The sequence below is a fragment of the Ambystoma mexicanum genome, chromosome 2p (genome assembly GCF_040938575.1).
Source record: "Ambystoma mexicanum isolate Mex_15411 chromosome 2p, UKY_AmexF1_1, whole genome shotgun sequence".
NCBI classification, from domain to species: domain Eukaryota; kingdom Metazoa; phylum Chordata; class Amphibia; order Caudata; family Ambystomatidae; genus Ambystoma; species Ambystoma mexicanum.
In genome coordinates, this window is record NC_090923.1 from 275416388 (window position 1) to 275430282 (window position 13895).

At 44.0% G+C, this 13895-nt stretch overlaps 1 protein-coding gene across 1 annotated transcript in view; it reads right to left on the reverse strand.

The window, feature by feature from the left end:
- LOC138566371 (inter-alpha-trypsin inhibitor heavy chain H3-like) overlaps nucleotides 1–13895 on the reverse strand; it is a 669737-nt gene that overhangs the window by 417368 nt on the left and 238474 nt on the right. Inside the window, exons 8-9 of the mRNA XM_069643540.1 lie at nucleotides 13249–13377; nucleotides 13039–13155 (exon numbers count right to left, since the gene is read on the reverse strand). Of these exons, the coding sequence (XP_069499641.1) occupies nucleotides 13039–13155; nucleotides 13249–13377 (246 nt within the window). The remainder of the gene's footprint in view (nucleotides 1–13038; nucleotides 13156–13248; nucleotides 13378–13895) is intronic.

Below are 13895 nucleotides of genomic sequence, written 5' to 3' on the forward strand. Positions count from 1 at the left end.
GGAAGGTCTTGAGGTGCTTCCGGAACCAAAGATGGTTCTCCTCAAGTTTCATAGAGGCAGGCCGGCTGTTCCAGAGGGAGACCCCAGCCAAGGTAAGAGAAGAACCCCCAACTCATTGCTTGGAGAAGCGACTGACCCTGAAGGAGTTGGAGCAGCGAAGAGCACGAGTGGGAAGGTATTTATGGAAAGAGTTGAAGGTATTGTGGACCCAGGCCACAGCAAGACTTGTGGACAATGCAAAGGGTCTTGGATTTAATCCTTGCAGCCACTGGGAGTCAATGAAGAGAATTCATGGTTGGAGAGATACGATTCCTGGGCTTGAGGCCAAGGAAAAGTCTCACAGTCTTGTTATGGATGAGTTGCAGAGGGTGGAGAGTAGAAGCAGGCAGATTTAGTAAGAGGCTGTTGCAGAAGTCCAGCTTAGAGAGAATCGGAGCGCTAGAGACAGTGAGCTTCTGGGGAAGGGAGAGGAAGGGAAAAATACATCTGAGGAGTTGCAGTTGGTAGTTTGACTTATAGATATCAGAGATGTGAGGAGAAAAGGAGAGTGTGGAGTCAAAGATGACCCTGAAGTTCTTAGCCTCACAGGTGGAAGCAGGAAGAGGGCCAAGGGAGGCCGGCCAGAGAGTGACAGGAAAAGAGGGTGCGAGTGTGCCGATGAGTAGAATCTTGTCTTACTGGCATTAAGGTATAGATCATTGGCGGCACACCACTCCTGGATAGCAGACAGACCGCCAGAGATGAGAGGAGGAGAAGAGGTGGCAGAGGGAAGCCTTAAAATGAGCTATGTGTCATCCGCATAGCACTGAAAGTTGGAGCAGACAGTGGCAATGCGATGGGCAAGGGGTACCAGTTATTTGTTGAAAAGACAGGGATGGAGGTTAGACCCCTGGGGAACACCACATGCATGTGGTGAGATAGAGGAGAGGAAGGAGCCACGTTGGACCTGGGAGGGTTGATCAGTGAGGATAGAGGTTAGCCAGGCCAGGACCTGATCAGTGATACCCAGGTTATCACAGACGCTTGAGCAGGATGGCATGGTTGACCGTGTCAAAGGTAGAAGATAGATCAAGTACGATGAGGACAGAAGGGGTGTTAGAGGCGAGGTTGGAGAGCAGGTCTTCACGGATGTTTCCATGCTTCTGGCAGCTCTGAAGCCAGACTGATGGTCATGGAGACAACCAACAGAATCGGTGTGACAATTAAGCTGGGAGATGGCCAGCTTTTCCAGGAAGGGAGTGATGGAGACTGAGTGATAGTTAACCGGGCATGAGGGGCCGGCTGTGGGTTTCTTGAGAAGAGGGTGCACAGGAGAATGCTTCAGAAGGGAGGTGAAGGCTCCAGAGGCAAAGGAGAGGTTGCAGAAGTCAGCCATAGCAGGAGCAAGGGTGTCAATGTGCTCCTCAATGGTTTGGGACGAAAAGGGAAGAACCTGTTTTGACTAGACTTTCATAGATCGGGCTTGTCTGGAAATCTTGTCAGGGGAGAACAGAGGAAAGGAAGAGAAAGAGGGAGGGCCAAAGGTAACAGACAGAGAAGGGGGAAGAGAAGGAGAGGACGAGAGGGTAGACAGGATGTCCTGTTTTTTTTTTAGATGAAATGAGAGGCAAGGGCTGTGCAAAGGGCCTGGGAGGTGACAGGAGAGGTAGAGACTGCAGCACGGTTGGCCAGCTCCTTACAGATTTTAAAGAATTCAGCTGAGTTATTAGATGCCGCAGAGATGTCGGTTTGGATGTGGACTCTCTTCTTAGTTCGGACAAGGAGCCTGTATTGCCTTTGGAGCAGGCGGGAGGCCAGTTTGTAAGAGTATGTGCAGGAAGCCCTCCGTTTCCTCTCAGCCACCCTACACTCACATTTAAGGGTAGCTAGGCCAGAGTCATACCAAGAGTTGCACTTGGCTTTGGCCTTCAAGCGGATCCTCATGACAGGGGCAAGAACATCAAGAGTATCAGAGAAAGAAGAGTAGAGCATGGAAAGGGCTACGTCGGGATGCAAGTCTGCAAGAGGAGGAGGAGGGGGGAGAGAAAGTGGTGATGTGTCCTTACTTCCAACCTACCACTCCCCCTGTCTACATGTTTCCTGCCATGCCCTGCAGGGGTACTCCCTGTGCACATTTATCATTGACCTGTGCCACTTCACAAACCACTCCCTTCTACACTTTTATGACCTGCCCAGACATGCCACTGTTCTACATGTGGCACACACTGATTCTTATGTATCATCATCCTCAGCTGTAGCGCTTCATGGTGTAGCCTATGGATGATCATTTTGCCACTTGTGTGCACTGACTCCACAGGACATGTTTGTCACACTTGATGCATGTCGGGTTATACAAATATGTGCATGTGTCCCAGTGACTGACTGGTTATGTGTTGCACAATGAGGACACTTTTATAACAGTGTTTGATTTTGTTAGTTAATTGCACCAGGGTGCGTTACATGTCCTTTGGTTTTGGAGGTTTCTACATTTCTCTTCCTCCATGGAATCTTGACAGCAGCCGCTTCAGTCTCCAAATGGTCAGCTCTCCACCATGGGATGTACAACATCAGGCATCAGGCTTCACTTCTCTTCACTCTCCCCCCTGGGCTCATTTTAGGACCACCTTGTCACCAAAATGAAGTGTCATCATACTTCAGGTAAGTCAGGCTGAACGTAAGGAGGAGGCAGGAGACATGAAGTACACAAGGAAACTTGGTTTATTTTTTTACAGGGTAAAGATAAGATGTAGAGCAAGAGAGCAGTAGATTGGCATCCACCCAGGTTAGCCCCCATCTGAATAAACAGTCTTTGCAGTGCCATTTAAATATACATGCTTCATTTTCTACCTCAGGACTAGTCATCTAACTGGAAGGTTCCTCTGCCTCAACCCCCTGTGTCCTTGCAGATGGTGGAACCGACTCCATAGGAAAGCACTGGAGCAAGAGACTGAATGTCCTCTGAACGCTGTCTGCGAAATCATGACTTGTTCCTTTAATAAACTGGATGAAGTCCAATCTGATTCCATCCGATAGTATGCAATTTCTGGGGTTTAATTTAAACTGCAGGATGTGTGGTCTTTACATTAGCTAAAAGATTTTTTTTTTCATCAGGCAAGCACTGAAAAAAGCCCTTCAGATGTCAGTGCTGTTCCTCAGACCCTTTAGGGGATAGACCCAGCTTCAATAAATTACAGGGACTTTCGACACAGATTCTGGCTCTTTGGCAAGATTCAACCTGGGTCTCGATTTGCACAGAAGCAAATCGCTCTGGTGGCTAGCTCACATGGAGGCATGGAGGCATAGAAACAACCAGTTTTCTTTATTTCCTCCGTCAATCTTTAATGAATCAGATGTTTATGAGGGTGGGCATCCAGGTGTGGATCCTTTCCTGATGTTTTGAGATCATGTGCTTCACAAATTGGCCCTCTGACTGTGTGTTAAGTCATTTGATGGACAGTAGTCTGACAGTGAAGTGCATAAAAAAGATGGGAGGGACACCTTTCCTTAAACCAGCATGCATGGCAAAAAATCTTGCGGATTTCTGTCTAAGGATTCACATGAAGTTCCCGGAGAGTACATTACGCCTTGTCTGAACCCAGTGGCCTATTGGTGCTAGTGGCAGTGGGTCGACTCAAGTGATAGGCTCTATAGGTCCCAATTTCACGGACTTCAAAACCTATGGGTTCATTTCACATAGACTTTGTTGCATCTCAGTTGAACCCTCACTATCCAACACTTTTCTACTGGAGATCTAACCAGATTGCCAATGCAAACGTTTTTTTCCAGGCCTGGGAGAAACATTTTTCCACATTGTCTTTGATACCTCATGCTCTCCTTCAAGTTCAGTTGCAGGCCTCTACATTTATACTGGCAACACCATTCTGGCCACAACAGCCGGAATAACCAATAGCCTTGAAAAAAGCCATGTGGATCTCTATTATCCTCCCAATGTTCAGAGGACTGTTACTGCATCCTCTTCTACAGCCGCACTCCTTGGTGTTGGAAGGAGCCTTGCTGTCATGGTGTGATTGGTTTGGGTTGGGGAGAGCTGGTTCCTCAAAGGCATTTCAGTGAGAGCTTCTACTTCAACCAGCAGGCATAGGATCCCAGAACAGTCAAAGCCTAGGCAACTGCTTGGAGGGTGTGGGTTCATTTGTGCGTTCAAATGAGTATGTTTCCTTTCATGCAGATTTAATTCAGGTGGTGTATTTCTTAGTTGACATTGCTGCAATTTTATCCAGTTGTACAGTTAATATTTACATATCAGCAATTCCTTCTCAGCATGCTTGGTCATTGATCTGTAGGTTGGGTAAGGGCATCAGAGTTGTGCACCCACCTTCTTCAAACTACCTTTGTTTCTGGGATGTCAATTGTGTGTTGTCCTTCAGGGAATTGAAAGATAATGCAGGTTTATCTCTTCTCGCCCTTTTCAGCAAAGCTGGTTATGTTGATGTGTTTAGCGTCTTCAAGAAGTGTGGTGGATGTCAGGGATATGGATCCTTCTTGTAGGTTATCCTCTCCAAAGGGAGTCATGTCTCATACTCATCAAAGAGCTAAAAGAGACTGTATGGTAATTAATTTCCTTTGCCTTTCATGTTTTTCAAAGCTTTCATGGTGTACTGTTGCACACAATGACCAGCTATTTATTCCCTTTCACCCAGTGTATATTCCCACTCTGGCAAGATAGGTGTGCTAAGTCCTGTTTCAGGAAGGCATTTCTACTTCTATCTTTGTAGCCCATTCTGTTTGGAGAAACATGTTATCCAAGGCATTGGCATTTTAGTCTGGCTAGGGGACCTTTTAAGTTTACCCGACTGGTCTACAGACATACCTTTTGTTAAGTTATTTTGTAAACCTGTTGTACGTGCATTAAGGTCTGTCCTGAACAGCCTCTGGACTAGCAAAATAAAACTCCTCTGTAACATGCCATAGAATATGGATTGTCTTTGTTTTGTTTTTATTTATTTGAATTTATAAAGCGCACAACAGCCCTCGGGCATCGGGACACTGTTACAGAGTCCTTGCTTGGTTGCATAGTTAAAGACATTTTTTGGGTACACATATCGTCATTGTGAGTGTCCAGGTTCACTGATTACAGTGGAACATTTTCTTTAGTTGGATGAACAGGGTAAACGGACATTTCAGGTAGGATAGTAGGGGCAAGGTTGGCAGGAGACATTAGGCAAACAGTTTGGTTTTCAGTATTATACAGAATGCTGTGCAAGACGTTTTATTTCTGAGTGATGTGGGGAAAGCGTTCCAATTTTTGGGTGCTAGGTGTTGGAAGCTGGAGCCTCCTGCTTTAGCTCTTTTGAAGGGTGGTATGTATAACTGATTGGCGAGGTGAGACCTAATGTGTCTGGAGGATACGATAGGGGTGATCCTTTCCGATAGGTAGGGTGGGGCATTGTGTGAGAGGCACTTATGTGTGATGGCAAGTGTTTTGAAAAGGATGCGCTGTTTGACTGGCAGCCAGTGTGCCTCTCACCTAGCCTGGGAGATATGTTCCCTTTTTTGGATGTTCAGTGCTGCCTGGAGGGTGTTCTGTGTGACTTGTAGTTTGTTTATGTTTTTGGCAGAGGTACCTAGGAATGTCAGGTGTATTGACCCACGTTTGAATTATTATGCTACAACATTTGGTGCTGTGGGCTTTGAAAATCCAAGATGGCTGAAAAGCCCACATTTGCGCCAGAATCCAGGAAAACCGTGCAGTCTTGCACACACCAAAATGGTTGCCTGACCTGCCACCCACCAGTGTGAGCGTGATGGGCCAGAAGCATCATGAGTGAAACGTGGTGCCAAAGGAAAAACAGCAGTTTCTGTTAGCTCAAAAAGCGCTTTGAAATCACATTTGTTTCTCTGAAATGCAAGCTCAAAATGCCCATTTAAAACATTGCAAGATATTCAAAAATCTTACTGAACACCAGCAGACGTCTGGTAGAATGAAGTCTTGGGTGCATACCATATCTGGAAAGATGAAGAGCCTAAAATAATGTTCATAACAAAACTGGCTGAGCTGTGGATGTCAGCAGCTTAAGTGAAATGGGATTTAAAGCCACTAAAATTGAAATGTTTAAAATAAATGAGTGACCTACATTTGAGTGTCACATAGGTTGCAACTGTTTAAATGTCATAGTTTTGAACTTAGAACCAGCGTTCTAGCTGCATGTGTCAAAATTGTAAGTTTGATTTGAATGAAGAAAAATGGGAACAAAAGTGACCTTTGGCTGAAGCCTGGCTTAAAGGGATTAAATTCTGTCCGGCAACTACCCCTGACAGGAGTTGAAACTTGCCCAGCAACTGCATTCACAGGCCTGGCTGCATTCTGCTGCCCCCACAAAAAGGAGATCACACCTCTCTGATTGAATCAGGGGAGGAGTACCTGGGAACAGGGAAACAGAACAATGAACTTCCCTTTGCTCCAAGCAATTTCTAAATCAGGGGGTCGTAAATGGCTTCCTCTTGGAAGAAACTGGGAGGGGCACTGCCTCTGTGAGCCAGCTGAGCTTGGAGGAAGTGGACAAACCAGAAATTCCCCCATGTGCTTTGGGAAACCACACCCCTCTGGGCCAGAGCATAATTTTAGAAAGATGGATATTTCATAGTACATAATTGTCAAAATTATATCAATAATCTCATGATTGCTGTGATTTTTCTGTGCACAATTTAAGAGGTGTTAAGACTCTGTGGTATGTTCTGGGGGGGTAGTAGCGGAAAATAGGGTATTACTCCAAATGTATGTATGTATGTTCAAAATCTGACACTTCATCATCTGATGCCCATATTCCTTGCACACATTTGTGTAAATTCTGGAAAAGTTTAGAGGCTGTGTTGTGGATGAAAAGGGCAGAATTCTGTCAGAAGTGAACACAACATCTTACAAAGACAGGGATCGGATGGTTTGGCGCTACCAAAAATATGTTAACTGGACATATAATATTACAAAAATTGTACATAGATAAATATGCATTTAAGTCAAGAATAGATGTGTGTGCAAAGTGACAAGGGGAGTTTTCTTTCTGTATGCCATAAAAAGGATGCCGGATGACTCACAATTCAGTTCCCCAGTCAGGCGACAGAGAATCCTATAGCCTATCAGGATTCTCAGAGGGTTGGGCATAGAAAGTCAGCCTTCCCACCCACTTTCAAAAGACATAAAAAGACCCACTGAAACCCAGGTAGGGACTCACTTTCCACTTTCTTGCGAAGCACTTTGCGGGACCAGACAATATCCAGAAGGACCATAGACTCCAGATAGACTCCAGAACTTGAAGCAGAGAGGCCTGAACCAAAAGCTGAATCCTTCTAAGCAGGCCTCAGAATCCAGCAACCTAACCAAACTATTCAACAGCCGGGCGAGCTGTGTGATTCTGGCTAGAACCCTGTGCCAAGAACTGTTGCCAGACCAGATCGCTGTGCAGTGCCGAGACCAGAACGAGAGATCCAGAACCGCTGACCAGACCGCTGTGCAGTGCCAAGAACTTTTGCCAGAACCAGAGGTCCAGACCAGCAGAGCAGAGAGAACCGCAGCTAAACCGGTTGACCAGATCTGTGACGAGGTCCATTCCTTCCAAAATTAGGAGTGAGTATCCAGCCAGAGCTGTGCAAACCAATCTCTTAGTTTAAAATAATCTAATTCAAACCATTTCCACCTATATTAGAACTGCATAGAAATTGTGTGCCCATTCTGTGATTTCAAACCTCTGAAAGTGTCATTTGCCATTTGAATCTTACTTTATTTCTGAAAATCTACCTCCACAAAATCGTCCGTATCTTTTGAACCGCGTGTACTAGGAACGAGATTTAACTTTCTTTTTAAAGCTAGGATCCTCAGCTTTCCAACAAGCAACTTTCTACTCCTTATTGTTTTTCCATAATCACACTTTACGCACTCGGAAAAAGTGCTGCGAATTGAAAACTAGCTCAATCTCACCACACGTTAAAAAATAGCTGCCTCTTGCTTGCATTGCTGAAATTCGTTTTCAACCTGATAATCCCTCATGAATAGTGTTGACCTGAACTAATCTTAAGTAGCTATCCCCTACCCTGAATCTCTTATAGGGAATTAAAATAATTTTTAGCGTATTTTCACTTCTTTGCAAATCACATTTAAAGTATTTTTGCCTGTGTTTTAAAATCATCCCTGTTGCTCTAAGCTTGCTAGGGGGGAACTGAATTGGTATTGCATTTGATTGTATTCCTGAAAATTGTGTGCTCTCCTTCCATCTCCTTATATTGCATAGGGGGGGGGAGTGAATTGTCAAAAGAAAAAGTGATCATATTATCTCTTGTGGAAACCATCTTAGTTATTTCTGTGCTGCATTCTTTTCCATCATGGCATTTCCTTGAACCCATAAAAGCGTTCTCAGCTACTTTATCCTCTCTATACCAACTCTTAAGTAATTAAAAAAGTGTGCTAGTATAATACTATCCATTGTTGATCCCTGTCATATTCATAAGTGTGCTATCAAATATTAATTTATTTATAAAAGTGTGATATATATCTTGTTTAATTTTTCAATAAATCTTTTAATTTGCAAAACAAACCTACTTCTTGGCTCAGTGAGAACAGGGGGATTCAAAGAGAGGGGCGTTATACAAGGGTTTATCATCCGGATTCATGAACTAGTTATAAAAATATATAAATAAGGGCTTTCATTGGGCATCCCAGACTAGGCACTGACTTAGTTGGAGTACTGAATTGAAGTCACTTAACAGGAAGAAGGCATTGCAATAGGCTAGTTTAGTGCCGACTGTGGCACTGGCGATTGGGAGGCAGTTCTTGGTTGATAGAAAAGGTTTGGCGGCGTTGATCATTTTAGTGGTGTATGCGGCAGAGGATGCGATAGCATTGACCTGGCGTGTCATGGACAGGGAGGAATGAAGGTATACACCTAGTGTTTTAATTGATGGAGATACAGTGATAGGTTTGTTGTCAATGTGGAAGGTGGAGTAATGAGGGGAGAGTTTATGGAGTGTCTCTTTGGTGCCTACCAGCAGGATCTCGGTTTTGTCTCTATTGAGACAAAGACCGTTTGCTGCCATCCAGGTTTGGATGGTTGCGTAGATTTCAGTTAGGGCTTTGGCATCTTGTTCGTAGGAGCCAGGTAGTGGGAGAAGGACTTGAGTATCGTCGGCATAGTTGGTATAGGCTATGCCGCGATGATTCAGGTCATTGAAGAGTGGAAGGGTGAAAATATTGTAGAGGGTGGGTGCTGTGCATGAGCCCTGCGGGACTCCACAGTGAATGGTAGTAGGTGCGGCACAGGCAGTGTCTGAGAATAACCTCATAAGTCTCCCTTTGAGGAAGGACTCAATCCAAGTTATGGCCTGGGGGGAAAAAATGGGCGTCATTTTTGAGTTGTACGCAAAGAGTATCATGATTGACAAGATAAAAGGCAGCAGATAAATCCAACAGTAGTAGAAGTGCTGGTTTGCCCTTATCGATAATTTCACCAAGCTGTATTTTAAGATCCAGTAAGGCAGATTCTGTCCCATGGCCTGGACAGAAGCCCGATTGCCTTTAACCTAGGATGTTATTCTCTTCCAAGAATTGCTGGATTTGAGTATAGGCAATCTTTTCCAAAATTTTAAGCAAGAACGGGACAGTGGTGATGGGTCTGTAGTTGTTAGCAATCTCAGGGTCTAGGGAAGGTTTTTTCAGAAGTGAGCGGACCCAGGCTTCTTTTAGGCTGTCAGGGAATGAGTTGGAGTTGAATGAAGCATTGATGAAGGTTTTGAGGAAGGGTGCTAGCGTTTCTGCACATGCTTTGACCAGTTTAGCTGGGCAGGCATCGCCTTTGCAGTTGGAAGGTTTGATTTCCTTCATGACGTCGAGCACTTCGGACTCAGTTACTTCTCTGAATGAGAATAGCTTTTTGTGGTTGAGGTCTTTACATTCCAATTTGGATGCTGTCATGATATGCTTGGAGAAGTTGTTGTGGTGAGCATTAATCTTATTCTGCAGGAGTTCCATTTTTTTATGAGTGCTGTTTGTACACTGGTACACCAAGCTTCATCTTTAACGACTTATAGCGGGTTGGTAACCGGTGTGGATAGTTCCTTGAAGATGGAAAGAGTTCTTTGGTGGCATTGGAGCACCCATCATTTTAGGATAGTGATTATGCTACGAGTATGGCTTACTTGTATTGTGTGGCCAGAGTTTTATAGGCTATTAGCATGGAGTTCTGTGGGGATCATTGCCATTTGCTCAGGGCTTTGCGCTTGAGGGTACGCAATAATTTCAGTTCTGGGGTGAACCAAGAGTTTGAATGTTTTATTTTCTTTGCTTTTTTGTTCTCTAGAGGTGCGATGGTGTCCACAGTGATTTTGAGCATTGTGTTGTAGATTTCGGCCAACTCAGCAGGGTCTATTGAAGATGGGTGGTTGAGTATTGGTATGTCTATGAAGGGGAGGATCTTATCTTTGGTGAGGTTCTGTGCACTTCTGGCTAAGGCAGGAGGGCCTGGGCTGTGTTTTATTGTGGTGTTGGAGAAGGGATGAGGAAGTGTATGAGGTGGTGGTCAGTCCAAGGGGTGGGGGTATTGGAGCCGATGTCTACACTGCAGTTGTGGTCTACTACCCAATCTAGGGTGCGCTCTTTGCAGTGGGTGGCGGAGATGATTTTTTGGTGTAAGCCTATTTCCTGAAGAGCTTTCGCTAGGGCTTGAGATGGCTTATCTTTCAGGTAATTGTAGCCAAGATTGAAGTATCCCAATAGAATGGATTTGGATGTAGGTTTCAGATTCTCGCCTAGGAGATGAATAAGGTTGTCTTGGAAGTCAGCCAGAGGTCCAGGAGGACAGTAAGCTAAGTGAATGGTAAAGGTGGTGCTTGGTGAGATGGAGATTTTAACTGTGAGCGATTCTATGTTCTCACTGAGGAGTGAGGGGGTTTACCTTGCTGCTAGGCTATCTTTTACTATGAGGGCTACTCCCCCACCTCTGGCAATAGGTCTGTCTTGTCTAAAGATGGTGTAACCTGGTGGGAGGGCTAGCAAGGGGCAGGGCCTGAGGCTTTGTGGAGCCATGTCTCTGTGGCTGCTAGGGCGTCGAGTTCCAGATTGTTGATGATGTCGTGGATTTCTGTGGCATGTGCCAGGAGTGATCTGGCATTAATAAGTGCACATTGCAGTGGCGCATGATCGAGTTTGTTTTTACTTTTGTCGGGTTGTGTGGTGGTGTTGGCTTTTGGGCAGTGCCGGTGTAGAGGCAAAAATATCATTACGTGGTGCCGTTTTCATTATCTTTGTGTGGGGTGATGGTGGTAGGTTAGAGGTAGGGGATGTGATAGCCTGGGCATAGCGGGAGCACTGGCCTAGGAGTGTATTTCCAGTGCCTACAGATCTTGGGAGTTTCCGTGGTTGGTGGGAATTTGAGTGGTTTAGAGGTAGATGGAGCCTGGCAACTGAGGAGTTACGGTGTGCTCGCAGCAACAGTGAAAGGTGTCATTTTGATGAGTAGGTATGGTGTAGAAGGAGGATAAGAAGGGGGTGGGTGGGGTGTCAGTATTGTTTCTGGATGGTAGGTCTCCCAGCATGATGTAATTAGGTGTGGATGGTTGACCAGAGTGGGTGCTGCCAGGGTGTCAGTACATATGGAGTGGTCAGGCAGTATAAATAACAAGGGGCGCATTAGTACCTCTAGTGCAGGTGGGCCCTAACATGAGGTACATTAATGCAGATATTGCAGGCAGGCAATGTAAATAGCATGGGGTACAACAATGCAGATAAAACAAGCAGGCAGTATAAGTGGCACTAGGACTATCCCTATTAATGGCACTGTGAATTAATGGCACTGTGAAATTATCCCATCGTGTTGTTGCCCCCACTGATAAAAAAAGTTGATATTTCTTCATCTGCAATTATAAGTAATGTTTTCATGATTTTCAAAATGGATATGGTCAATATAGGCTTGTTTTCTTTTTCTGCCGAATAGAGCGATAGTTTGAAGTGGGGTGTTCTCGTGGGGAAGAGTAAAGAGGACCTCTTGATGTACTGGGATTAGTTTGGATGTCATGGACACAAGGGTGGAATTATGAAAAATGTACTTCTGTGCATTATTTTCTATTTACTATTTAGAAAAAAATAAAAGTATGATGCACAATACCCTCTGTTGTAAATTACTCAGAATAACGGACATTGGATTAGGATATTGTTCCAGGATATTTGCAAAACAACTCATGAAGCAGCTGGTATGTTTGGAAATTAAATAATCCCCAGGCTTTGCCAATTCTTATAAATCCCACTAGACCTGCAAACCGAGTTGTTTAGTTTACTTACTCAACCTAAGAGAAATGCACTCACTCTGATGGTGAAGGGTGACAAAATATTTATCAGTACTTTCTATAAAATGGTGCATGTGACCACAATCTTGCTTTGTGTTTGGTACAGTGCTGCCACCCAAGGTCCAGCCATGCACAGTGCTGCCACCCAAGGTCCAGCCATGCACAGTGCTGCCACCCAAGGTCCAGCCATGCACAGTGAAACTTGTATTCGTCATTTACAGCAAACAAAGTTTGTTTGTAGTAAATGTCAAATTAAAGTTTCAAACATTCTCATAATCACTAGCAAGGTCGAGTACTAAGCAAATGATGCTTACCCTTCATAAAATATACTCTCCAATGTGAGTGGTCTAGTAGATGTTGGAAACTCTTTAACAGCAAAGCAACAGGAACAGCGGACACAGGCAAAATTGACTCCATACACACATGTGTGACCTCACTTTTGGCACCACTGTCAATTTGATGGAGTTATGATAAACATGCTAAGGCACCCTACTGTGACTATTTTAGAATTTCAACACCCATTTTGCAGTTCGAACTCTTTGAAAAGATGCAGAATCTGTCAAAAGGAAGTATTAATTGAAAGTATATGAGCATTTATGGGCCACAGAACAGACCATAGTTTTAATAGCTTCTCCCAGCAACCAAGACAACATTCCATTCAGTTCTCAGACAGGCACAACAATTCAGATTAGAGCATGCAGGATTGTCTGATGACATGACTATACAGTGTACAATACGAAGCACATAAATCAGTAAATGTAAACAAAACACTACCTGATGAATTTTCGGTCCACCCATTGAACCACTTATGTCAATTACAAATATGATATTCTTAGGAACTGGTGGTATGTTTCCAGGTGCAAAGAAATGCACAAAATAGCCATTAACAATCTATGAAGAGAAAAGGATGAGTATTATTAAAACCCAAAAGGCGTTTAAAGGAAAGGGGATATCCAAATTGTTGTCTGCTTCTCAGTCACGCACCTCAATATCACCTGCAGAATTGGCTCGGTCAACATCATATTTAATAAGGAAGTCACCATCTAGAATGGAAGTGGAACATTCAGCACAGCTTCGCTGTTCATCGACTGTGGGTCTGAAAAAGATATGCCCCTGTAGCAGGAGACAGAAAATAATTCATGTGATGACCACTGCATACCCTGCACCATTTAGAGCAATTTTTGCAAACTAATTAACATTTAAAAGCATTATTAGAATTATTACTGTGGTTCATATACCTACATTTAATCAAAGAAGAAGCAATTTATTTGAAGTACGTAATTCCAACTGTAGTAAAAAGCTTATGAGTCATATTCTCCTCCCATTATTGCTTCAGTCATACAAGTCTAGTGTATCATGTATCTGATGCCCATCAAAATGGAGTATGCCAATAGAGGATGAATTTGAAGGCTTAACATGAAATCAAAGTCCAGGAATACATTGACAATATAATAGACCTCATTTCTGATGTGAGCATGGAAGAATTTTATCTAGCTGTGGCACAGAAATCAGGGGCCATCGCTAGCGACGGACCAAACCTAAGGGCAGAGGTTTCTGCATGAGCAGAGACTTTCAAAATGTACCACATACTTTAGAAATAACCTGTCGATTTTGAAATGTTTGGCCAATTC